Genomic DNA, 27357 nt, shown 5'->3' on the forward strand with positions numbered 1-27357 from the left:
AGGGGAGAGCTCCCATTATCAGTAGTTCTACGGAGCTGAAGCAGTTGCAGTGCAATGGGTAGAACCTGAAGTCTGGCACTCAGGATCCCTTCTCTGTTGGAATGGTAGCTTTACTCACCGGTATGGAGGGAGCAGGGCAGAGAGGCCAGTTAAGGCCAGGCTGGCTCTTAGTTTCTAGAGAAGATTGGTGATAATGTGACAACGAAGTGGTATGTGATAATAGCTTCCTGCATCCTGGGGATGGAGGCATGAAGGCAAAACTTCACAGGGGGAAAATTTGGTTCCTTTCAATTGAGGACAGGCATGAACTGCCCTTCCAGACTGATGGAGGAGGCCTGATGGAGGAGGCAGCAAAGGTCGCCTTTCACTTCCACCTGAGGGGAAGAGGGGTGGTGCTGCGGGGTGGGGGGGAGTGCGGAATGGAGGTGGAATTGGACCGCATGGATGACTTTGGCTTCACAAATAAGACGGGAAAGAATAAGAGAAACCTGAAATTTGGGGACATCATTGATTCTTCTTCTCTAGGGTTCATTACTGTAAGCGGGGATGCTTTTAGCTGAGCCAGCATTTTGTTATAATGAAATTCAATTCCCTCTTCCTCCCACTACAAATGGAAACTCCGCCCCACCCGGTGTCTTTCCAGCCTCTCCATTTACCCCCTTCCCCTCAAAGTTGGGGAGGGGAGTCGGGCCAACATCCCTCCCCCCGGCAGTTGAGGACAGTTATGTAATCCGGATTGTGAAATATGGGAAATGCCCTCTCTTCATGTCCCCGGTTAACTAAAGACTCAGATGGGGCCCCCCTCATGCGAAGCCCTCCTTCCCTAGCCTGCCCCCACTAGACTAAAGGAGTAGAGTTCTGGGCTTGGAGTTTTGGGGGGATGCTATTCTTGGTCCCCTGGGCCCTCAGGGGGGCGATGAGGTCCTGGGGTGCCCCGGGGGCCATGGGGGAAGTCAAGGGGTCAGGCCATTCCGTGGGAGCGCGGAGCGCTCGGGGCCACCTCCGGCGGCGCGTGGCGGGGGGCGTGCCTAGGTTCACCGGCTCCAGGGCCTGGGGAGGGCAAGAGGCCAGGAGCGCAGCTGAGCCCGAGTTCCAGCACCCGGCCCGCGCCTCGGGCTTCCGCCGGGTCAGCTGACTATTTAAGTGCGGAACTGCGCGCTGGGCCGTGCTGCCAGCCGCCGCGCTGCGCTCGGTGCTTGGCTCTCGCCGCCCCGCGCCTGCACTCCGCGCCGCGCGTCCGCCCAGTCGTCATGGCTGGGCTCGTGGTCAGTGGAACTCAAGTAAGTCCGCCAGGACGAACCCCGCCCTCGCGTTGGGCAGTCGGTGTGGGGAGGGAGTGCTGGGGCAAGGGGCCACCCCGAGGTTGGAAAGGGCCCCTTGCCCCACCGCAGGAGGGCTGCGTCTCCAGCTGGCGACTCTTTCAGGAAGGAGCCCAGGCCCGCCCTAGTTTGGTGAGGGCACCACCCCCTCCCCTGGCTGTGGGAGAAGAGGGCAAGTCCCCCTAGGTCGACAAGGTCTCCTCCACCTTCTCTGTCCCTAGTACTCACTGCTAAGGCCGGCAGCGCTGATTATTCCATCAGGCAGAGGCGACCATGCCCACAGCTGATGGTACTTCTGGGGGCTCTTAAAAAGTGTGTCATTTAATAATCAGAAGAAAATAACTTTGGTCAAAGAGAACATTTTAATATATGCGTCCTTGTACTAATGAAGTTGTAAAATATAAACATTAGGGGTGTGTGTGTGTGTGTGTGTGTGTGTGTGGTTTCTTTATTTTTTAAGGTGCCCAGGATGGCAAAAGTGCCTAGTTCCCGCTAAAGACCATGAAAATCATAGTGCATTCTGACAGGCTCTCTAGGTTTGGGGTCCTCACTGCAGACTGCCTCTGGATCCCAATCCTAGGCCCCTTATTCAAGGCAGCTAGAAGGCTAAAGTCCCCCAGTTTTATTTTGGCATCTGATTTCTCTTCTTAGTTTATTATAGGGTGGACATACCATGTTATAGTAGTTTCAGGTGTGCCACATAGTAATTTGACAATTCAGTGCATTATACTTGGCTCACCACAAGTTAGCCTCTGTCACCATGCAACGTTATTACAATGTTACTGACTATATTCCTAGTGCTCTACTTCTCATCCCATGGACTTTTTTCGTAACAGTTTGTGCCTCTTAATTCCTTTCACTATTTGCCTATCCTCCACCACCCCCCCCCCCCGCGACCACCAATTTGTTCTCTGGTATTTGAGTCTGTTTTTGTGCTTTGTTCATTTTCTAGATTCCACGTGGAAGTGAAATCATGTGGTATTTGCCTTTCTCTAACTTGTTTCACGGACCCTTCAGTTCCCTCCATGGTGTCACAAGTGGCAAGCGCTCATTCCACACCTGACTTCTGGAACTGGTGTCCGAGGAATGGCAACATTCCAGTTTCAGCTCGGGGTGACAGACACCTAGCCTCGCTTGCTTTCAGCCCTGTAGTGGAGCCTCAGGTGTTCTCAGTCATTGCTGGAGGGATGCTGGGCCCAGGGGCCTTTTACCTTCTGAAAAAGCCAGGTTTCTCTTTTTAACCTCTGATTAAGCCAGCCCTCCTCCCGCCTTTCCTTGCATGCCCTAGAGAAATAGTTCTGAGGTTTTGAAGCTCACCTCTTGGATTGCCTACGGCAGGTAGTGTCAGGCACAGTTAGTTTTTTGAGATGACTTTGGGCAAATGTTTCCACATTCTCAGAGTTTGGAAGTGAGAAGGCCAGGGAGGTACCAGCCTGTGGGAAAGGTTAAAAATGATGGGTCTTACTTAGATGGCCGGGATAAGGGCTTTTGAGAGTTAACATGTCTGCCTAGAAGGAGGAGTAGGAGGAGAGGGCCTCTGCCCAAGAATGTCCCCTTCCCGGCAGACCCTAGGTCTCAGCATTTTAGACCTAGCATTCTTTGGGTGAAGCTTCTAATAACTTGGAGCACTTGACGGGAGGGGTAAGAACTTGCCTGTGCCTCCTTCTCTCTTCCCAGGTTTCCCTAACTTGATTATTTTGCTGCACCGCCTGCTTTTAGACTACTCCAAAGGATTCAAAGGCAATTACTAACCTGTGGGTGAGGCATTTTGAGCATTAGGGGACTGTGCTAAGCAGATGGAGCTGCTGGGGAGGAGCTAAGACAGGCTGAAGAAATGCTTCTGGGGTGTTAGTCTCCCAGGTCTGGAACCTCCTAGGCCAGTGGCCAGCCGGGGGTTTAGGTATGGGCTTTATTGCTTTGTTTTTAGCGTTCTGCCCTTTTTAGTTTCTAGGGACAGCCATAACAAGAAGTAGTTCCTGGAATGTGTATCACATGGTACTTCTTAAATTTTGGTTGAGCTTTCTTAAAAAGAAAAAAAAGCCTTCCCATGAGCCCTTAGTATTGATACTGTTCTTATTGCAGTGTTGCCTAAATATACAAACATACAACCAGATAGAACTTTTTCAAAGTTCATAGAGACCTATCCCCCAAATAAAGAGATGGTTTGAGAGCATAGAAAAACAAAACAAAACAAAACCAAAACAAAAAACCAAACATACCACCACTGAAACAATTGAATAAGATGGATGATGTTTTGTTGAAATTAGGTCATTGCTTTCAACACCACTGTGGGCTGACTGCTGTTGCCCTGGGTTTTAGGAGTCCTACGGGCTTCTGTCAGCCCTCTCTCCATTCTTCTCTGTAAAATCTTTTTATTCAACATGAATCTGACTTTATTTGGCTTTCTCTTGGCTTGAATGCAACATTTATATCAGCATAAAGTTCTTAATCTTCTTTTTCCGCCAGTTTATGACCAAGCAGTGGCATCGATACAATTGTAGATCTAAATGCAAACGTGGGATTCGGACCCTGAAATCTTGTTCCCAAGACATGGGAATAACAAATCCTTTCTTGAGGGTATTGGTCTGATTCACCTGTTGACTGAGTGACCAGTAGGTGCTGAGGACAGTGCTATGTACTCTTGTCATTGCTCTAAGTTAGTTGAGGATCTATGACTCACTGGGCTATTTCATGAGGATCGACTAGCTAACAGCCAGGTGGGAGGCATTTAATACATGTTAGTTCCCTTACTCATCATACCTTTGGGATGTGGTTAGTGTTAGACTAGTTTACAGAAGACGAAACCAGCTCTGTGAGATTGTGACCCATCCGGGATAACAGCTAGGAAGTAGCAGCCCGTGACAGTTTCTATTCTGACAGAGCTTTCACTACTGCACATTTAAAATCCAGGATCTTCCACTCCTGGGCTGATTATTATTAGAAAATAATCGTCTTCATAAAGAGTCAACTAACACTTCTACCCTGCTTAGAGATGTCCAGAGACCCAGACTGTCTCAACTGCAAACAGAAATCTGTAGTCCCCTATAGTTGAGTAATTCCCTGTGGCCTCTGCTCAGGGGTGCTGGGTATGTGTATGGGTGGGGATTTTGCACAGACCTTCTTATTTTCCTCTCTGGTATCCCTCTATGGTTGGGTGGGGGCAGGGCAGGGACATTTTCATCAGTTTTCATTTCCCCAGTAATGGTGTCCCTTTCTGTTACCATTCCACACAAGGTAGAAGTCTTGCGATACCGGAGACCTAAGGTAGGCAAATGAAAAGCACAAAACTTGGTTCTTCAGTCTAAAAGTAACTCACTGAAGGCAATGGCTCTTGTTCTGGGTGTGCTCTTGCTTCTGTGGCATTTAGGGTCTCTTAGTCTCGATTTCCCTTATTGGGGCTCAAGTAGCAAACTATTTGGGCCTTGTTACAGTAGGTGGGCCTCTGCTCCAAGAAGCTTCCTGATACCCTGAAAGGTAATGTCTTCCACCCAGGAGTACTTGTTAAATAGGACTTTGTTCTCATTATGAGTGTTGGTTGCTGTGCCTGGCAGTGGTTGCTAGCTGCTTTTAATCCTTAAACCTTGTCCTGCTGATTTGGACCCTTAAACGTGGCCAGCCTAACTCACATCTCTAAATGCCCCAGTTTAGCCTGGGGTTGGTGTGGTGGGGTGTCCAAGCATGCAGATGGCTTATCAGGTTGGTTTTCATCCCAAATTTTAGAGACTTGGTCTCCACTGTGGAAAAGAGTTGTGCTTGAGTTTTCCTGGGATGTTATGTTAAGCTACTGTAATAAAACAAGCTGATACGTCTCGTTAGGCATGTGAATGATCTGCAGGCTTCATGGTGATAGCTTCCTTGGTGCTCCTTTTGCCTCTGAAAGGGGATTCTACAGAAGAAAAGGGGGAGCAAATCTCCCTCTACCTAGGTTCTAATGCTCCTCTGGGGCTCTCAACATCCTATATCATGAAGTAGGTCGCAACCTTTTAGCCAGGAAGATGCATTTTTGAAGCCAAAACGTGATGGTAGATGTGCCACTGGTGTTTATTGATCAAGAAAATCCACATCCATTTGTGGATTCATAAGAACTCCATGGTGCCCAAGTTGGAAGTTCCTAGTCCTGGTGCAGGACTTTATCATTACGAAGCTGTCTTACAGTGGGCATGCCGCCAAAGTCTTAGTTTCTTTGTTAAAAACATGAGGGGTTTCAAGAAATGGAGTCCCTACGAGATGGAGTCCTTGCTGAGTCTATAAGGACAGAGCTTCGTTTCTACATCTAAACCTCAGCCTCTATGCTGTATATACCACGGAGATCTTGAATAACGATACCTATGAGATTGGGTGCATGATGTGGTGAAAGGGATGGGTTTTCTGGTGATTTCCATGGGCCTCCAGGGTCACTGTGATATTCTACTACAGAAATGGCTGCTGATCGAGTGGGCTTCCGCAGGGGAATTAAAGTCCCTAGATTGATTGGGGCCTTATATCCCCAGTCTCTTCTTGCTGTATGATTTCCGTCTGTGTTTGGAAGCAGAAGTTTATTACCCAAGGAGTTCTGAGGAAGGACAGGTCCCATGTAGAAAATGGAGGTGGCTAAATTGAACTTAGAGACCTTTATATTTTAGTCTGTGTCTTCCGGAGTCCAACTTATTTTATCGGAATCTGCTATTTTTCTGTCCTTTTCCCCTGTCGCTCTCGGCCGGCAAGAACGACACGGAGACACGCGTGGAGGCAAACTTCTTTAATGGCTTCTTTTTATCTTCTTCCCCCTCTGGCGCAGCACAGCACGCAGCTCCCGCCGCCCCGCTCGGGCGCCGCCGCCGCCTCCAGGGCCGCACGCCGCCGCTCAGCGCCCGGCGCCCCCGCCGCCGCCATGGTCAGGGCTGCGGCCCCCTCGGCCTGCGCGGCGCGGCCGGGCTCCCCGCGGGCCCGCCCCTCTACAAGTACATTCAAGCATATATACACCGGCAGCTTAGCCCGCCTAGCCAATCACCGCAGTGCTCATGCACTTCCCGCGTGAGTGGACCTAAATGAACAGCCAATCAAATTCAGTCCCTTACAGCTCTTATAGTAGGCCTCCTGTACTGGCTCCCGACATCTCCCCCTTTTTTATTTATTTATAATGGCTGAGATCGTGCCTGTCTTAGGTTGCCAATCCTCAGCACACATGCTTACCCGTCATCGGGTACTCTCCCTGGTCGAAGAGCCCCTGTCTTAGGTTGCTATGGTGTGGGATCAGTCTTACCCGTCTTTGACTACCGATCTAGCATGCTTAGCCATATCTGGGGGGAGGTACCAGCTTCAAGAGCCATCATGGCTTGAACCATGAGGTGTTATTGTCATTGATTGCGACGGACACAGCCACACACCCAACGTAACATTAGTATGTTAGCTGTGATTAAGAGAACAGCCATGGCACCAAGTCCGGCCCACTGTTTGAGGAACGAAACAGATTGCTGTAACATTTTTTTCCACTCACTAACAGGTGCAATAGTTACTTTGGTAGAATATATGAATATAATTTGAGCTCGTAATTGCCTAGTTAAATTTTGAAATTGATGGTTCCAGGTACCATTAAGCATTCTTCCCAATTGTCTAGAGAGGTTAGTTGCTAAGGATAAGTTGTTATGAGCTATAGGGGTGATACAAAGTCCGGCCATATTATGTATGCATCCTAATTGACACAATTGACTCTAGGATATCAAGTTGTTCCTGTACAAGATCAACCCTTTGATTTACAATAAGGATCCCAGCATGCAAATGTCCGTTAATTTGTTCTTGCGTAGCCAATGCTTCAGCGACCATTCCTGTGACGTTGTTGAGCATGGCGGCTGTCTGTACCGAGGTTGTCAACGCTACCGCGGCAGCAGTAGCAGTGGCGGTGGATGCTGCGATAGCTGCAATAATGGCTGCTGTTATTCCAAAGTCTCGTTTATGTCGAAGCAGCACCGGCAGGTTGTCGGGGTTCACCTGTACTGGCATTGGGATATACGTCGGTATCTTGGCTATTACTGCCGAGTCTCCCACCGTGGCGTTCCAACATTCTGATAGCAGACAATTCTGGGACTCACAAGAGAGACTAGATGACTTGTTAATAGTAGAAGCATTAAAAGCTATGAAGAGAAAGGGAGCTCTAACACAGACGGGCGTTGGTGAGTAACTTATGTGCTTAGCTGAGGTGCAATATCCCAAAGATGATGTTATTCAAGCCATTACCATGGAAGAACTAAAGTCAGCCCTTTGAATTTACAACTGAAGTTTGCAAAACTGATACTCTCCAAGAAAAAACAAAACAATTTTTTTTTGCTACTGTCTAAAGTTTCTGGCAGACTTTAGTGTTTCAACCTAATACCTACGACATATATACTACATGCTAAATGCTGTATACTTTAAGCAAATTTTTACATGGAGTATGTAATATGTTGATACACATGACACAACGGAGACTGAAAATGCAGGATTTAACGAGAATCATTTTCCCCTTACATACTTCCTTTTATCATTTTTTGTTTCCAACTTAGTTACAAAAAGTAAATAAATACTCCCATATTTTCATTTCAGTGACTTGATGCCATGAAGAATCAAGAATGACGGTATCAGTCATCAGTTTATAATATAATTATACTACAGAACGCAGACAGGTTAAGAAGTTCTGATGTGTATGGCTAAATGCCTCAAATAATTTACATTTACTGATAAATAACAGCATTCCAAATTATGGACATTTAATAATTATAACTTGTAAACTATATCACATATTAGAATACATTAATTAGCACAAGTTTTCATCACTTTACATTAAATTATACTTAGTAGAAGTTGAAAAAATTTGGTAAAAGAAAAACTTTTCCAGTACCTTGGAGTACACAAAATCAAAAAAGTCATCACACCATTGAAAATGTAAAAACCATGTAAACTTGAATTACCCTTGCAATAATAACAGTTGTTTTAATTCAAACTTTTATATTTACCTCTCGTGAACCTGAAGAAGGGCCCAGCCTTACCTAAAGTGGAATCCAATTTTTTAATCATAGCCAAAAAAGGTGGAGTTAGAGTAAGTGGGGATTTTAGGACTGAATGAGAATCCTGTTCCCACCCAAACTCCTGAGAGGCTACTATGGCAGCCACTCGTGCGGTGCAGCTCGCACAATAGCAGGCCTTGGTGCAGCAAGGTTTATACGGAGGAGGCCCCTCATAAGGTGGCGCTGTTGGGGCTGGGCGCGTGGGCATAAGATCTAACTGCGCCATAGCTCCTTCTTTCACTTTTAATTTCAGCTGCGCCATAACTTTCCCCTGCATTTTGAGCTGCGCCATAGCCTTCTTTAGCTTTTCCTCCTTTTTTGCAAGCTCCTTTTGCATCTTGCTCACCTTTTGGCTTTTGGGCAATTTCCCTCCTCTGCTCCTTTCCAAAAACCAGGGAGCCGTTTGTCCCACTTTTCTCAAAAACAAACGAGCTGTTTTATTTTTTAAAGGAGTACCAATTGCTTTAAGGATATCAGAAAGCGGCCCCAGCATTTTATATGTGGCCATCTCGTTTCCCATACCGGAAAGCTTTACTCTCGTCCTTATCCTAGGAACTTTACAGCCATCTCGTTTCCCATCCGGGAAAGCTTTACTCTCTATCGTCCCTGAAGATCGTCACAAGCCGCCTAACCTCCGATCGTCTCCAGGGAACTTCCCTGTCAATGGACAGTTATTGGTGCACTCCTTACCTTATCGTTGCCTCACTCCACGCGTCTCTTCTGCACGAGTTCCCGGGTTTCGGCACCACTTGTCGCTCTCGGCCGGCAAGAACGACACGGAGACACGCGTGGAGGCAAACTTCTTTAATGGCTTCTTTTTATCTTCTTCCCCCTCTGGCGCAGCACAGCACGCAGCTCCCGCCGCCCCGCTCGGGCGCCGCCGCCGCCTCCAGGGCCGCACGCCGCGGCTCAGCGCCCGGCGCCCCCGCCGCCGCCGCCATGGTCAGGGCTGCGGCCCCCTCGGCCTGCACGGCGCGGCGGGGCTCCCCGCGGGCCCGCCCCTCTACAAGTACATTCAAGCATATATACACCGGCAGCTTAGCCCGCGTAGCCAATCACCGCAGTGCTCATGCACTTCCCGCGTGAGTGGACCTAAATGAACAGCCAATCAAATTCAGTCCCTTACAGCTCTTATAGTAGGCCTCCTGTACTGGCTCCCGACATTCCCCAACCTTTTTCTCCTTGAGAAATGAAGTTACTGAGAGTGTGAGTACAGGATACTGTACTGTGCCCATTGGATAGGACAGGGCTGGGAGCAGACTTGAAACTGAGTGTAGGAAGGTACAGTGTGATTTTTTTTTTTTTTTAATAAGGTTGAGTCCTATGAAAGTGCTATTTCTGTAGTTTTAGGATTGAATATTAGTAATCATAATTTCAACCTAATATCTTGAGTTCTATATGGCCACCATATTCTTGTCCCCATTGGGAAGCATAACCCCTGGGGGAATCTTTTACTTATTCCAAGACATTCTTACATGTATGTGTAGGAGGAGATGCATTTGGGGGGCAGGGGAGGAAGAATCAAGACTGTAGTCATGTAATAGGCTCAAATTTCTACCTGGCAGCTGGGGGTAGGGAGTCCTTTAGAGAAGTATCCTATATTTTGATCCCACTGGCCAACTGTCACCCATGGGTTTGTTCTATGGATTTTGGAATTAGTGCCCTGTGGTTGAATTGGCAACTATCTGTAAAAAACGTTTTTCAAAGATTGAGTGGTTGGAGATGTGAGAGAGCCCTCTGACCTTCCTACAATCAAATTCTGGCATCAAATTTCAATTCAGCTTCTTAATATTTGGACATACACTAGGTTAATAATGATGATAAAATAAGTAAAGAAAGGCCTAAGGGAACAGCTCTGCAGCCCGAGTGGGGTTGGTTGCAAAGGGCTCCCTGGAGACTCTTCTTGGAAGCTGTGGCCACCCTTCGTTTCCCTGCTGCCTTCAAATCAGCTTTGTACAGAGTGCGGGGGATGTTTTATATGGAGTAGTAATAGGATGGGATTGGCGGTCTGGGGAGGTTTTCTTGTCCAACCCTATTTGTTCCAGCACCCTGCAGGTTGAATGCTGGTAAGTGCATCTGCTGTGTCTTTTATGAGGTAATGTGCATAACAGGGTATTTGGGGGGGGGGAGGGGACAGAGGAGGAGAGGGAGGAGGAGAGCCAGAGGGGCAGCTGTTGGAAAGGCCCCTGAGCGAGAGGCTGATTGCTGTGTTTATATCAGCGTGCTCTGACATGGGGCCTTTTCTGGACACCTGAATCTGGCCAATTTCAGTCCAATTTCCATTGTGCTGGGATTAGCCTCCATCATGCTAAGGGTATCAGGAAAGGGGAACTCTTGGCAGAGTCCCTGAAGCCCCCCAAAGCTGATTTGATCAGGAAAACAGTCACAAATGGGGCTTTTTTGTGTGTGTGAGGAGCGCGTTGGTTCAAAGTTGCGGAAGCAATCTTCAGATCAATGACTCAGGGTTGCGAGCAGCTGGGCGATTTCCAATTGCCACATTGTTTCTGTTTCATTTAATTTCCAGGTGTCCTACATAGGCCAGGACTGCAGAGAAATTCCAGAGCACCTTGGAAGGGACTGTGGACATTTCGCAAAGAGGCTCGATCTGAGCTTTAACCTTCTGAGGTATGTACCCTTCACAAGATGCAGACCAGGCCAGGGAGGCCCAGTCCCCTGGTCATGGCCCGTGGGTGAAAATCACTATCCAGTTCTGCGTAGGGTGTGGGGACTCTGAGACATGTGAAATCACACCTCAAAAGTGGGCCTTTGCTTCAGAGGAATCTTTGGCTAGCCTCTTGGTGCCACTGAAAAAGCTGCGAGTGTAGGCATCCTCCCTCTCCTCCAAGGTCCTCCTAGGGGGACCATCATAGTGTTACTTTGTTCTTTACCTTTGTCACTGATGACCATGTGGATAAGTTAGAACACTCTTGGGGAAGGAATGAGATGGAACCAACAGGGGCATTTGGGGGCGTTTAGAAATGCTTTTCAGGATAACCTCATCTCCCAGAGATTTGCTGAATCACAGGTAAGGTGCATATATGTGTGTGTGTGTTCTTCCTTTGATTTTTTTTTTTTCTTTTAATGAATTGGAGCCTTAAATATTTTGTGATGATTTCTCCCAGATGGTATTTTGAAGCCATTCAGACACTGTTGGCATGGGGCAGGAGGGAGGCGCACTCTAACAACTGTTCCAATCTTGGCAGAAGTTAAGTGTGATCTTCTGTATTATTCCATTGGAAAATATACAGTGATTTCATTTCTTCATTGAAGTTATCCATTGTGACTGGTTTGGGGGCTTGGAAGAGGGAAGTAGGAGGTACTTGGAAAGCAGATAACAGTGGGATACATGAGCAGGGGTCAGGGTGGTGGTTTTCCTAATCTGGTTCCATGTAGGGCTTTTCTTCTAAGTGCTCCCTTGAGAACTGTGCTGTCCTCCAAAAGGAACAAACTGTCTTGGGGTAGAAGGAGAGACGAGATGGAATCCCATTCCAGGGCTCAGGCATTTTTGTGTTTCCATGACTTGGTCTTTTCTTTCCCAGCGTCTGAGTCCAGACTCTTGGGAAATAACAGTTTGAGAGAAAATGGACAAAATGCAGGGCGTGAAGTCACCAGCAGGTAGAGGGGACTTTAAACTGACAGAGCTTTTTGGGCTGGTCCTTATGGAGATGCATGGTCTTTAGGGAAGGGGTGTCCAGAAGGTTATGTAGAAAGAGAGTGGGCACTGAGTGTGTGGGTACAGAGGTTGGTATCCTTCTGGAGACATAGGGAAACTGAAAAGTCAAACTGATGTATAGTGTTGAGAGGATGCCAAACAAAGAAATGCTGACTCTAAGGAAGTTAAGGAGGGTCATCGGTCCGAGGATAGGACAAAAGGATAGGATAGGACAAAAGTACAGAGCCTGGACCGGATAGTGCCTGGGACATGTGTGTCCCTTAAGAAGTTCCCCAGTGCAGACTCATGGAGAGGGTTTCTTTGCTTGGTTATCGGAAGGAGCTCTTTCTGTGACTGGCTTCCAGAAGCTTGGGGGCATTGTGGCTCAGGCTGTGGCTGCCTTGCCCGGATGTGGGTTGGAGGAGGATGGGCCCCATGAGGGAGTGTGTCAGCGGGGACAGGTCATGGGACTGAGTTGTCAGGTCTGAAGAAACAGAGCTGTCTTTGTCAAACTCGGAGGCCCTGCTTCCCTTTAGCAGAGAAGAGGCTGGACCCTGGGAGGGGTGTGTGTGAGAGAGAGAGAGAGAGAGAGAGAGAGAGAAGAAGAAGAAGAAGAAGAAGAAGAAGAAGAAGAAAGAGAGGGAGGGAGAGAAATGAGCAGAGTCAGTGGTGAGAAGGGGCTCGATATATAAGGATTTATCATGAGAAAGGACAGGTTCTAGAAGCAGGGCAATTGAGTGAGAGGAAGGTTAGGAAAACAGATTTGGAATGAGGGGAATTGTGAATTTAATTGTGAATTTAATTCTCCTTTGTTGAGAGGAGAACATTTCTGTAGTGTTGTTTGAGATGCTGTCCCATCTGGTCAGGGGCCTGTTCCTCTCGGTGTGTGATCTCCACACTGGGTTATAGCTGGATGGGGGCAGGAATGAGCAATGGAGGGGTGCGCACACAGTGTACAGTGCACAGGAACAAATGTGCAAAGAGGAGGAAAACCTTCTTCTTCACATGTAGATTATTTTTAGCCTCCCAGTTCTCCTCGGCCCTGCTGTTACTCAACATTGGATAGTTCCAGAGCTATTTTGTGCATATACTACAATACGAATGTCTTAAGTGGCCATATTGTATTCCTTCTTGCCAATGTAGTAGTTAAAAGGGGGGCACCAGTCTTCAGTTAACCACTCACATTAGGAACATCCTTCTCTGTTGTCTTACCATAAATTCATAACCATACACCATCAACATTGTTAGTCTCATTGATAAAAGTAATTGTTCTCCTGATTCTTCTGTGGCCACTGTTCATGCTAGAGGGAAGGAGGTTTAGGGATTTATAAGCTCTAAACTTTGGTTTTAAGTCCCTGTACATAGAAAATTTTATCCTGTTACATGTCTGCCTTCTCTCCTGCGTTAATTCTTGTGAATCTTCTGCTTCTTTTGGGTCTGCCAATAGTAAACTGGTTACCTGTCTATGCAGAAGGTTGTGAAAATTCGAGCTGTACTGTTTCTGGGACTCTGCCCTGGGGAAATGAAAGTCTCTGGAGCTGGTGTGTACCCTGTCAGGTTGCAAGTTGAAAATCGAAGCAGGAAAACCGGTCCGAATGAAACTTCTGCCTGCCTTCAAAGACACACATTCTCTCCTCTGCCTTTCAGCCTACATCTCCTTCCTGGACATGATTCCCAGGGACAGGTGATTGCCATTCACACTGGAATGGGGGATAGAGGCTTTAGTGAGCTCATCGGGTAATGCCTAGGAGGAGGAATGTTGCTTCTTGAATTTTATTTTATTTTATTTTATTTTATTTTTAAAGATTTTATTTATTTATTTGACAGAGAGAGATCACAAACAGGCAGAGAGGCAGGCAGAGAGAGAGGAGGAAGCAGGCTCCCTGCTGTGCAGAGAGCCCGATGCGGGGCTCGATCCCAGGACCCTGGGATCATGACCTGAGCCGAAGGCAGCGGCTTAACCCACTGAGCCACCCAGGCGCCCCTGCTTCTTGAATTTTAATGCATTAATGATCATGAGTCCAATGTCTGCATCTGCATGAAATCGTACTGAGATGTTGTTTTTTGAAGATTTTTTTTTTTAAATAGAAACATGATCAACACAGAAATGTTCAATGCAAAGTATAAGGAAATGCGCTTTCTTCAAGTCACTGATAATCTTGCCACTAGAAATTACCACTGCTGACACTTTATTGTCTTCCAACCTCTTATAATGCCAAATATTTAAAAATGTGCTGTTGCTCACATTGTGTTGGAAGCATTTTCCTATCAGTAAATACTACATTACAGTTTTTAATGGTTTCTTATTTCTTAGTGTTGGACGTTTAGATTGTTTCCAGATTTTTACTGTTAAAAATACGTTATAAATATTCTTGTAATACTCATGAATAGGACTCTGATTAGTTTCCTGGGACAAATTCATAGAGACAGAATTGTCAGAGGGGTCTGATAAAGATGTCAGATTGCCCTTGAGAGCTTCTACCTACCGATTTCTGCTACTAAGAATATTTGAGAACCCATTGTCCCAAACTATTCCTTGTACTTGTTTTTGAGGTTTTCGTATTTTATTTTTACTCTGATCAACAAAGTTCCTATGCTCTGGCCAGTGCTAGTTGTGTGATCTGCTCAAGGCAAAGAGCTTGTTAATGAGCCACTCCAGCTTCAACTTCCCTTTTTCCCTGGATTGGGAAGGGACAGAGTTCTCTGTGGTGTCCATCCCAAATCCCACAGCCCCAAGGGCCCTGAGTCCCTAGTAATTGGAGTCAGTTGCTTGCTGAGCTGCTTGAACACAGTGGGCAGAGCAGGGCTCCCATGGCAAACAGCGATAAATACATCTGTGTCAATCTGGCAATAAAATGGAGAGGGTTTAATTGATCTATGGCAACAGGAAGCATACGTTTTAAAAACCAAATTATTTGCACTTGCATCTTACTTAGCATCACTCTGATAAATGTACTTGATGCAGGGATTGTTGAGGAGAAAAAGGTGGGAGCTTGCTTGTTGCTTCCCTGGCTTTGGCCAGGATGATGACAGTGAAAGGCAGGAGAGCTCTAAAGAAATGGTGGCTCTGTGACCCTCACCCCCACAAAGGCAGTGAGGTGGACACTGGAGGTGCACAGTAAGGTCTCCAGGGATGGGCACACCACCAGTCGTGTCTGATAGGAAGTGCCAGATGAAATTGGGCCTGGTAACTTGCTGCAAAATTGGGAAAATGGGCAGGGAATTAGAAGGAACCAAGGCTTTGTGGTTAAACACCCTGGCTTGCAATCGTGTCACTCACCAGTTGTTTAACTGGCCTTAGGCTGATTGTAGAAATTGAGTGTGTGACTGCGGAAAGTGCCTAAAAAATTACGTGGCACATAATAGGTTTTCAAGAAGCATAGCTATAGTTGGAGCTAAAACATGTTGTTAGGGAGGCTGAAAGCCTAGGCTGAATCCTCCTCAGGGGCCAGTTAAATCCATGGTAGTCATTGGGGTTCCTGATGGACCTTCAGGATTTTCTCTCCTTCTGCACATGGAATGTTGGCACATTGCTGCATCCTTTGGTATGACCAACTGGCAGAAACTTGAAAAGCCAGTGCACAGTTTGCCAATTACTCTTCTATCTGCTGTAATCCCTGGGTTCTGATTGTAAATGAGCAAAACCCTCAGCTTATCCATGTTGGATGTCAGTTTTAGATGAGAACAATGTAAGAGTTTAAGGTGTTTGTTAACACAGCATAACCTAGCTGATGCTAACCAATTACTTCAGTTCTCCAGCTGCCTTTGACATTCCATAGGCTCAACCCAGTTGTCTTCTATGTATTTTCATCTTTGTCTGTTAGGAGCATACCTTTGTTCATAGTATAGTGGGAATGGGTCAGAGAAAATTCCCCACCCAGACTCGCAGGAGAACAGTTTATAGGGCATGTTCTGTTGACATAGGTCTTCATCAAATCATTTCTTTGCAGCCGGGAACCTTGTCCATACTTGTTTTAAAAATGCAAATGCAGTGGTCTTACTTGGAGAGCACATTGATTGTGGGTTGGAGATGACCACAGAGCTCACGTCTTTAAACCTTGAGGGGTAGAGATGGTGGTAGAAAAGATAGACTTTAGAAAGATAAACTGTTAGTGAATTTTCAAAATAGTTCTAGGGCATTGATGAATTCCAAGGAGGCAAGGATCTTTGTGTGTCAGAATGAGTGTTCTCAGTTGGGCAGTGTTGCAAAAAGCACCTTTTTCGTTCCAAGAATATCACTGGCCTTCCCTTGCATGGGAGGGGGGTGAGGGAAGATCACTAAGGGAGCAGATATCATGGATTAAACAGTACCATCCTCTTCCTCATCCAAGAATGTCCTGCCTTCCTGGATTTATAACCCTCTGGGCAGGGAAAATGGGTTTTGAGCCACTGTGGGTAAGTCTCCGTTGGGGAAGTGGTGGAAGATTGGAGAGAGTTGTCTATGGGGCTGTCAGGATGTTCAGCTTTCTCATAGATGATGTTGTAACTTTCCCTGTAACTTTCAGTGTGATTTAGAAAGTACTTTGATAAACAGTGTCTCCAGATTTCCTACTGTGTTTGTCTCTAGAATAAGAAATTCCTACACTTTCTTGGAATGCCTTTTATTTCCCTTCTCAACTGTTTTACTCCCTCAGAACCTTGGGTTTAATTTCCCTTTGTAAAGTTTGTCTCCCTGAGCTGTTTGAACTTGGGCCTCACCGCTCTCCCTTCTCCATCTGCCCTGCCGTCCATCCTGTGGACAAAGGTGCCTGCCATGTTGTCAGGGTAGCAGTTGGAAGGAATGGTGTTTTGGGGGAAGGGTAGAGATTGGGCAAGCTTCACCCTTTCAGACTTTGTCCTCCTTGGCCCTTCAAATTCTCAACCACAAAGTTCTGTCACAATGATGGAGGTAGGGGTTCTACTAGCTTTTAGTGGCTGAGGCCAGAGATGCTTTGCAGGGCATGGGACAGCCTTGGGCAAAAAGAACCCTTCCCCATGCTAACAGTGTTTGGTTGAGGAAGACCTCTGAATCTTGTCCCAGATAGGTTGTAAAGTGACTCTCTTGAGTTCCACAATAAAAGAACTTCGCAAATAGGCATTAAGAGGGGACTGGCTTCACTCTCCAAAGGAGTCCAGTGACAAGTATCAGATGACTGACACTAGTCATGTTTATTGTCTTAATAACCAATATTACGGAGCTCTTACTATCTGCCAGAGCTGAGCAGAACACGTCAAGTGGTATTCAGTCTTCCTAACAGCATTTTACAATGTGACTGTTACTACCCACAGTTTACAGATGAAGCAACGGAGACCCAGACGGAGGAAGGAGTTGGCCCCAGACTACTCTGATGGTTAAATGGAAGAGGGGGGATTAAATGGCCGTGGGGATTTGACTTCATCTCTATAGCTACTCCAAACTGCTTCTTAAAATATAAGATGTTGCTTTTTTGTGTGCTAGAAGATGGGCAGCCTTTTCCAAGCCTGTATTTCCTTGTGCAGGGAAAAGATTTCCTTTTTTTCTTAAAGTTACTGAGCAGCCTGCAGAAGCCACCATTGTTGGGGTGTGGGGGGGGTCACAGTGGATTCTGCAGCTCCAAACTGGGGACCCTGTTGGCTTCCGTGTCCAATCTGTTGCGTTTTCTCGTCTGTTTCTCCAAAAACCTGGTTTGGAAACATTGGGTTTACAGGACCTTATGGTAAGACCTGGTCTGGCTTGGAGGTGGGAGGTTCCCAGGAAACTCAGTCCCTTCTCTTCTTGCCCGCCTCTTCACGCTGGGCTGTGAGGTATGGCTCAGATGAAGGCCACTGTCATGGGAAGTGGCTTGGTAGTTGCTGTGGTTCTCTGTCCCAGCCTTGGGATGGGGACTCTGAGACCCACTGCTGCATGCATGAGGGTTGAGTCTGGAGAGAAAAGAAGTGTGTGTGTGTGTGTGTGTGTGTGTGTGTGTCCCGGTCTGTACTTGCACATGTATTCACTTGCATCCACACACCCACCATCTGAAAACCCTCTTCCCTCTGGTGTCCTCTGGGACTGCAGTGTTGGTCATTTCAGCTGTTCTCTGCTCCTTTATGATGAAAAGGGAACGATTATGCTTTTTGCTGGGTGCCTGTGTTTAACTGCAGGGATATAATAACTACAAATTCTCCCTGGCCAAGACTTTTCTAATAAAAGGTCTCTGCTCTCCCAGCTGCTTTCCCTTCCCCTTCACACCCCCACCCCCATCACTGCCCTAGCACAAGGTCACTGAAGGTATTAAATGAAGGAGAGAGACACATATGTTCAGGTTTTTAGGGTCTCTCTCTCTCTCTCTCTTTTGTGCTCTAAAGACCCCTCCTCCTCCAGAGCCATCATTCTAGAGATCAGCTCTGTGCCCCCCACCTTTGCACCACCTCCCCTAAGCTCCTCTCTGAGTTTATACAGAACCCAATTTTCAGTGTCCTTGAGTGTCTGCTTTTTCTCTGGTTCTGAAAAAATAAGAGACGGGTAGAGCAGGGAAGACCAACAGAAGAGGTTTAAAACAAAACAAAACAACAAAAAAAACCCCCAAACCATTCTTGAGATAAAGCAAGACTTCTTAAAAACAATTGGAGGGGAGAGCCAGAGAGGGGGTGTTAACCCCCACATGCCCTGTTTTCTGCAGCTGGAGAAGTGTTTTAAGAAAATGCACCATTGTTAAAACTTTTTTTTTTCTTGATGGATTTATTTATAAGGTAGAGAAATATTTTCCCCATAATTGGGTAACTCTTAATAGTAGCAATTGCATATTTATCAGTGTGAGGGGCTGTTATTAATGTAACTGTCAGGCCCAAACACATTTCTGCATTAAATCCATTTAGTATGTGCATTATTCGGGCTCGAATGTCACCGGGACATCAAAGCCCCGTAGGCATGGAGAGCTCAGTGCCCTGCTGTGGCTGCCGAACAGGCCCTTGATCAATAAATGTAACATGTTAATGCAGAGCAAATAGAATAAAAGATTTCTTTGACAAGACATGAAAAATCACCTTGTGGCAGCTGGCATGTGATGCCGTTTCTGGGGAGACACTAGCAAAGTTGATCTGACAAGTAAAGAGGAAAGATGATGGTTGTAAGGTGCTTTTGTTTCAAACTTCTTTCTTGACCTGTCAGGTTTTGAAGGCGCCTCAATGGCTCTTTTTTGTCATGTGAAAATTGTAGTCTTAGGTAGTTATGAAGCAGTTATCTCTTCTCAAATTGTGAATGCTGCTGTTTAATTGATTCACTTAGCATTTGAAACTGTCACGCATTAATAATTGCGAAATCCTGTAGATCCTGCTCTAGTGTGTCATGCTTAAATGTGTAGTTATCAGAAAATTAATATCCTTAATGAACCGGTGCTTTCAAACTAACATTGCATGAAATCTCTTTTGCCCTTTGATTTGCTGAAGCCACATCCGCCAGTTTGCAGAGAGAATCACCTCTCGACAGTTTGCTTTCTTGATGCCCCACAAATGCCAGCTTTGCTGTGGGTACATCGCATGCTCAATGACAATAAATATAGTAATTATACTGGAGTTAGTAATTAACATAATTGTAGTCAATTACGACAAATACAGTGCAGAGCTAAATAAATGAGAGGGGAGAAATTAGCAAGCTAATTGATTTATCTTTACTTGGCTTTCTATTACAACTGGCAGGGCTGTTTTTCTTAGGGTTGGGGGGGCGTGAGGAGAGCAGGGGAAAAAGTCCCCACAAGGATTGTTTACAAGTAACTGATTTTGTTTTGAAGTTGCTTTGTCTTTTGAATTATTATGCGTCTCCCCCCACTCTGCTTACAAGGAGGAAAAGGGAAAGAAAAAGATAATTTAAATGCCAAGGGAATATTTTGTTAATTTAGCTACATCAAACTGAATGCACCAGCTAAAGCGAGACAGGATTTAACTTTCAGTAAGGCTTGAGGAGTTAGAATTTTTTTTTCCCTCCAGCTATTGCTCTGGTAAAAAATAGTTTCACGGTGTGTGTGTGTATGTGTGCACGTGCACGTGCACGTGCATGCACACACGTGTGTTCTAAGTCTCCATCAGTGAGGTGGTTCTTTGCCGAATAGTACATAGAGCGGTTATATATGCATGCTAATTTGCTCAATTTTGTGCTGCAGCCTTGGCACAAGAATTGGGCATATTTTACATGGTTCAGCTCCTACTTGGTCTTGTTACATCTCCCCCTCTTGGTACCCAAGGAAGAAAAGATGGAAAGCAGTGGCCAGTGTTGGAGAGGGCAAGGTGGGGGGCTTCAGTGAGGCCCCCCTGCTTACCTTTCCTTCTTTGCTACACCAGAGCGTTGCCTAGGGTCCTGGGCTATCGCACTCCTGAGGCTGCCTGGAAAGTTTTTGTTGGGGCCTCAGTGCCTATTGGTTTTGAATTGGTTTATTCTGTGCTGCCTGGAGTCCTGGTTAATGGTGTTTACGGTGCGTCCCTGTTCTTTGTTCACCACTTCCAATGTGACTGCTGTGCATGCCACTCGGGAAGCACGTGTGCATGTCTGGCGACCTGGGGTTGCATCATCACAGCCTGTGTTTTCTCACAACTTGGAGAAACAGGAATTTTTTCTTTGCCTCATGACATGCGAGGGGCCAGGTGACCAGAGTTCTTTGAGGGTTGGAGTGCTTTAAATCTTAGTCTTGTGTTAACCCAGTACTAAATGCAGTGCTTTCCAGACATGACCGTTCAAGGATCCGGCATCATTTCTCAAACTTCTCAATCCTCCCAGGTTATTGGCAAAAAAAATCTGTTTCAAAGACTTTGATTTCGCCCTTCATCCCGAAGACTCCATTGGCTCTGTTTCTGCTGTGACGCGAAAGAAGAGTTAAAGGCAGGCGTTTTACTTTTACCTAGGCGGTGCTTAGGCAGAATCCTGCAGGGACTCGTGTGGAATTGAGTTTTTCAGAGGCACAATCACGCTGCCCTGGGAACAACAGGCTGTAGTTGGACACCACTCCGTGTGGTCATTCTTCATGCGTACTTCATTGGAAATCGATTTCTGATATGAAATATTTATATACAAGGAATCACTTAAATTATTGAAAGTTTGCCAGCCTAATGGCCTTTCTGATGAAGTCTCAAATTATTGTAGTAACAAATGTATGGATCCGAGGGGGAAAGACTTGGATCGTGGGTGGAGGAAGATGGTCTCTGGAACTCTGGCCTGAATTGGATATGGGTCAGTGAGACGCTGGATGATTCCTAGGTACAGCTTTGTTTACCGAAGAAAAGATGCATTCTCTATATGGCATACCTCCAGTGAGGGTACCCTACGGGGAGCTCCCGGCAGAGGCAGTAAAGAGGGGGGAGTGATAGCAGACGTGCGGAGAAAGACACTTGTGTTGCTGACCGCTGTCCGAATGTAACATCTGTAGTAGTTTCGTCCCTGTGGACTCCATGGCCCTGCTGGTTAATGCTGTTGACTCTCCTGAATGGTGCTCAGATGTGCAGCAGATGTGAGTGGGAAGAGCCTAGGATGATGGCAAAGGAAGCCCCTTTTCATTTTTAATACTGCAAAATTAAAGTTGCCCCCATCAGAGCTGGCTTCATTTTCTTTCCGTACTGCTAAGGAAGTAACAGGACGGGAGATAAATTAGATGTATTCTTTTCAAATAAACTGCTGTTTGCAGAGACACTGTTTCCCCCAGACTCTTTGCTGTTGCACTGAGACCTACACCCGTGGAGATATTTAAATATGTGTGTTTCGAGGTGCTTTATTTCTTGACATTCTAGTGACTTCTTTTTCTTAAGTTGGTTTGGCAGCAGTTGGTTTGGTTTCCCTGTTGAGGGAACCAAGGAAAAGTCACTATGGGCTGGAAGAGCAAGAGAGAGGGGACGGAGTTAGTGGAGAACTTTTGCTGGGAAAAGGCTTCCCACTTTCTGAGAAGCCGAATGACTGGGCGTTTGCTTGCTGGCATGTCCGTTTGTGAGGGGCTACCTTGGCCTTGCCTGGTGGGGAGTTTGTTTCCGGGGCTTATTTTTCAGAATGGATTCCCTCTCCCCTCAGAGTACATCCGTGTGGTAGCCCGATCTTCCGGATTCACACCTCCCAAGAACAGGGGGTGATGATGACCCTGAGGGTGAACTTAGGAGGGTGGGATGTCTTCTCCTGTGGGGACTGTTGAATTGTGGGTTTGTCTTGGTTGGCTCTTGTGAATTCTTCTCAGATACCTGAGCCAGACCAAGCTCATGGAAAGCCAATCATCCTTCCAGTTGTAATTAGATAGAACAAACTAGTATCTTGAATTCTGTTCTTGGAGGCAGGGCTCTGGTAAGAACCTGACCTGTGGTATAGAAAAATGGAGCCTGGTGATGACTCCCAAAGGTTCTTTGGTCAAGTGTCCCGCCTCTGTAGAGTACTGCATTGTTCCAGACCATGACACAGGGCCCCAGAAGGATGACTGCAGGGAATTTTCTTCTTCCTTCTTAGCTGGTGAGTGGAAGGCAGGACTGGGGTGACTTAAGTCTTGGAGGATGCCAGCAGGCTTACAGTGGTCTTTCTCTTTCTTGCTGCCATGTAGAACTGGGTCCCTCCAGGGATGCACCTCTCTGTCAAATAGTCTTCATGGTCTTTGGATGGCTCACAGTCATGACCATAGATGACCATTCAGCTAAGTGGAGGTGGAGAGTGCTCAGAATGGCAGGGTTCCCCCCAGGCTATCTGGACCTTGGGTCATTGTTCTTCAGAGGTCCCTTCTGCTTGTTGTAGACATGTGAATATTCTGTGCAGGCTGAGTTATTCCAGCACCTGGAGCTTAGAGATGTGTCCCCTTAAAAGCTTACATGTTCAGTGTGAATATAAAGTGAATCTGGGTTAAATTACTAGAACTACACAGGGCCACTGTCAAATCTAACCAGAGGACCTTGAGAACTTACTAGTTCTCTCTTATTGGGAGGATAGTTACTGTTTGCTGTCTGGGAAGCTTGTTCTCTCTGAGTTAGTGAGCAGCTATGGGAAGCCACATAGGGAAAAGGCTGAAACAGGGACTTGACTTAGGTCAAGTTAAGTGATAGCCCTAGTTAGCCACAGGACAACACACTTGAATTTAGTGCCACGAGTATACTATTGATCTTCATGCTCAAGAAGGCTTCAGGAGGGAGGACTTGGTCAAAGGAAATTTGAGGAAAAGCTTGGGACTTGAGGCACAGCTTGAAGAGAGAGCAGAGTTATTTCTGGGCAGGGCAAATAGCTTGCATGATGCTAGCGCCTTGGAACTGGGCTTGTCCGGAGTGGAGACGGTGAGATCCTGGTGTCTGTGCCCTGAGGAGTTTTGTGGGAGTCCAAGAGGAGAGAAATTGGAGAGGATGGCAAGCTCCCGGCCATCCATGCAGACATGTATCTCCTGTGCTGTGCAGAATGGCAGTGGTTCTGTGATGTAGCAGTCCAGTGGGGAGAGAAATGAGCCAGGCCAGAGTCCATGGTGGAGGCCAATCAAGGACGGACTTGGGTGGGGGGAGGTATGTGTTCTCCCCCTCAAACCCTCACCCTGGAGTGACAGGCATGTGGCGCAGACAAGCCAGCTCCAGCTGGTGGAGGGCAGCCCGTTCCCAGGCTCTGCAGGCCTGAGTGTCGGCCCTGACACATAGACGTGGCAATTATGCTGTTTGAAGGGTCACAGTTAATGCAGTTCTTCCATGACTCCTGCTATAAGCATGCTGGGCCACTTAGCACCCAGCAAGGCCCTGCAGGCTGGCCCCGGGCTTACTCAGAAGGGGAGGAACCAAAACTTGAAATCTCATCTTTGAGAAATTGCACTTGATATTGTTGTCCCATGCCGCGCAGTTTCTGTAAGACTGCCACTTCGGGGTGCATCCCTTCCCCGACTTGCACATGATTGGTTCTGGGAATGCCTTGGGGCCTTTGCAGTAGCTCTGCCTCCCATTGGAATGTGAGCTTTTCCAGGATGGGATGACAGCTGCTTTCAGGAGAGCCCAGGGCGGACTTATGCATGTCATACGTAGGTGCCCCTCTGTCGGAAAATGCTGTCTTAATTTGGGAATTTCTCACTTGCTAAAATGGATGCTTAAAAACACGATATTACTTTAAAAGAGAGAGCAGTGACCGTTCCTCGGTCTGCTTAAGTCCTTAGGCAAGTTAGGCGTTCACGGTTTGAAGTGTGTGGAGGGGAAGGAACTTTGCCAATGGCTTGCAGCTAGCCGGTCAGTGAGGAGCCCAGACCCCAACCTCAAAACCTACACACTTAGCTCCTACACCTTATTGAATTCCGTCGTGTTTCCCCTAATCCTAATTCACTGCTGTCCTCTTTATCTGGTAAACTAGTGTAGGTTGGTAACTAAATGGTAGAGAAGAGGAACTTGTCTTTTAGGCCACCACCTCTTCACCTCATGAGTCTGGTGCTGTTAGGCTTTTGTCCCCAAACTTAAATTTGCCCTCCTCATTTTTCAGGGGAGATAAACACCATAGCCTTTGGAGTCTATACATCAAATATTAGTGTTTTGAAAGTCTGTAGAAAATTAGGCCGCATTAACTTTTATTTTCCTGTTTTTTTAGGAGGATGAGCAACAAAACACAAGAAACTCCCTTGCGCTCAAATAAGAGGGTTCTTGGGTGGGGTGGGACCCTGCTACGGTTCTTGGATCCCCCTCAGGTGTGTGCCAGTCCCATTGCTGCCGTTGTCTCTGGACAGCCCTTTAGGGGGCATGAGGCTTTTCTCCCTGTTGATTACAGGCAGAGAATATTGTCCACTTTGGAGAAGGTCTCTGGGTCACACAGGAGATAGGATATTTGAGTGCATATGCTTTGTCAATTGCTAGGTACCATGTAACTATAGTTATTTTTTGCAGTTCTGAGATGTGATTGTCAGAACACTAGTCCAAGGTGAACAGCCTAACTTGATGTACATGTAGATTGCAAAATGAATATCCCAACAGGTTTAGTTAGCATCCTATAATGGGTTATTAGCATTATATGTATGTATTTTATTTATTTATTTTTTAAAATCTTGTGAATGAGCAACCAAACTTGTGTTAATTTGAAGCTCAGTCATTGTTGGAGACCAAAAAGCCAGAGGAGTTCAGGCACATGTCTGATCTGGTAGAAAAGCAATGAGCTCATGAGACAGGATGCCTGATGGTTAGTCTTTAGTCCATCACAAATTACCCTGAGATACTGAGCAAGTCATTTAATCTGTGTTAATTTCCAAATGGAGGTAGTGGGCTCCTCTATTGAGGTTATACAGATCAAATGAAATACTACATGTAAAAGAGTTTTGTTCCTGTAGGTGATATACCAAAAGAGCTGGCTATTTCAGAAACAGTTGACTTCGTTTTTGATCCTTTAGTTTTTGAGCAGAATTAGCTTTAGGGTTATTGAGCTTGGGGTCCTATGGCATTCGTTGTTTGTGACTTGTGTCCAGATGAAAAAGGAGTCCTACACTAGTCCTACAGTGTGTTTCCTTGCAAGGAACATGTGACTGTATTCTAAAACTAAGTTGCTCCCCTCTCATTTTCTTGGCTTTACCACAAGTTTTATGTAATTTCTGATCTACATTGAATTGAATGGTTCTGTTGTAACTAACAGGGTCTGTGAGCTTTTTTTTTTTTTTTAAAGGGGCTTGTTGGAGCCTCTTCCCAGAGGATAACTAAAAAAAAAAATCACATTTAAGCAGTGTGCAGGGCAGTAGAACGTGGAGATTTGAAAATGATTTACTACTAAAGGAAAAATGTACTTGTGGAGTATAAAGTGAGATGGTAGAGAAGGCAAGGAGAGAAGCATGGGCTGGGTCATCTAGAGCGAGACGGCTCTGGATTTTATTAGTGAAGACATTTCTATTAGGAACTGTCTGAAAGCACTTCCGTCTGTTGCCCCTGTGAACTGTTGGTGCCACGCTGCCTTGCCCACTGTTCTCCCGCCCCTCCTCCCACATAGACCAAACAGTGGTAATGATAGAACACCGAATGGTTCTGCAGCTACCCAGCTATCTCCTCGGACCCCTCCAACTCTGAGGATTTTATACCCCTTTAAGCGATAAGGGAGCTGTGGCTCAGATTGAGAAATACTATGCCCAGTGTCACAGGGCACACCTGAAAGCCAGGACTCACCTGGACCCCACTTACCATGCTCCACTCTCCCCATGGTACCCCACACTGTGCTTCATGGAGCCACACGTGGTCAGCAGGAGACTTAGAGGTAGGGTGGTTGAATTGAGTGATTTTCCACGTTATTTTTCTGGTGGCAGAATACTTACTTGTCAAACAGTTCTATATAGAAAAACCATTTTGGGGGGTGCCTGGGTGGCTCAGTGGGTTAAAGCCTCTACCTTTAGCTCAGGTCATGATCCCAGGGTCCTGGGATCAAGCCCCACATCAGGCTCTCTGCTCAGCAGGGAGCCTGCTTCCTCCCTCTCTCTACCTGCCTCTCTGCCTACTTGTGATCTCTGTCAAATAAATAAATAAAATCTTAAAAAAAAAACCCAAAACATTTTAGGATAAGGGTTTTAATATTTTCTGAAGGGAGCCACCAAAAGTGATGAAGCTTTTGAGGTGATCTCGCACGAGGTTTGGCAGTGAGGTTAGAGACAAGTGCTGTTTTCTAGCAGTCCTAGCGTTGACATTATTCTTGGATTTGTCTTTCTGCAATACCTAAGGCTAACCAAGTTAAATAGTTGCGAATGGTAAATTTTCTCCCTCCCCCCCCTAAATGTCATCTTGTAAATATCAGGATATTCTTTAATAGACAATTTTAAGAAGAAACGTCAACGTCTGTACAAAAGGAATTAATTTGGCAGTACAAGATCATACATAGGCTGTTGCCCTCTAGGGTGTTGAAATTTGGGTATCTAACATGTTTGAGAGTGCATACTGGACTTAAATTATGGTTTTAAAAAAATGGCTAAAGTAAAAAAAAAAAATGGCTAAAGTAATTCACATGTTAAATTCAAATTCAGTCACTTGAAGAATCTCAGAAGCCCCTTGCAGTACCCTGGGGTTCTATGGAATAGTTTGAAAAACGCTGGTTTAATACTTTCTTTTAACAAAGGAAATGGAGACCTAGAAAGTGCAAATGGTAAGGTGGTGCTAGGGAACAGGAAATCGGACCCAAGAAATGTTTACTTTTTAAAATTAGTCTTTTCAAGCATTGCTGGTGCTTTCTTCTGGTTATAACGTAATATATACTGGTTTCATACAGATTTTTAAAAACATGAAAAATATGCAGAATGAAATAACCTGTGATCTTATTGCTGAACAATGAACCACTGATCCTACTTTTGACATTAGATTGTTCATAACTTCTTACCAAATTAGGTTCAGGCTGTATATACAGTTTTGTATCTGCTTTTTCCCCTCTTAATGTTATATCATGTGATTCAGTTTTGTCTGGTGATGTGGTCTTTCAGTGATTGTATAATATTTGTTCCCCGGATGCACC

The 27357-nt window shown here is 46.0% G+C and overlaps 1 protein-coding gene across 2 annotated transcripts in view; it reads left to right on the forward strand.

Annotated features, from left to right (window-relative positions):
* Nucleotides 1–1025: 1025 nt before the first annotated feature.
* The window catches only part of LRMDA (leucine rich melanocyte differentiation associated), a 1045704-nt gene continuing 1019372 nt past the window's right edge, over nt 1026–27357 (forward strand). For both annotated transcript variants that reach the window (XM_082717651.1, XM_082717652.1), the window contains exons 1-2: nt 1026–1280; nt 10863–10963. In XM_082717651.1, coding sequence (XP_082573777.1) covers nt 1251–1280; nt 10863–10963 — 131 coding nt within the window. In that variant the 5' untranslated portion in view covers nt 1026–1250. The remainder of the gene's footprint in view (nt 1281–10862; nt 10964–27357) is intronic.

This window comes from Mustela nivalis (genome assembly GCF_964662115.1).
Source record: "Mustela nivalis genome assembly, chromosome: 2".
NCBI classification, from domain to species: domain Eukaryota; kingdom Metazoa; phylum Chordata; class Mammalia; order Carnivora; family Mustelidae; genus Mustela; species Mustela nivalis.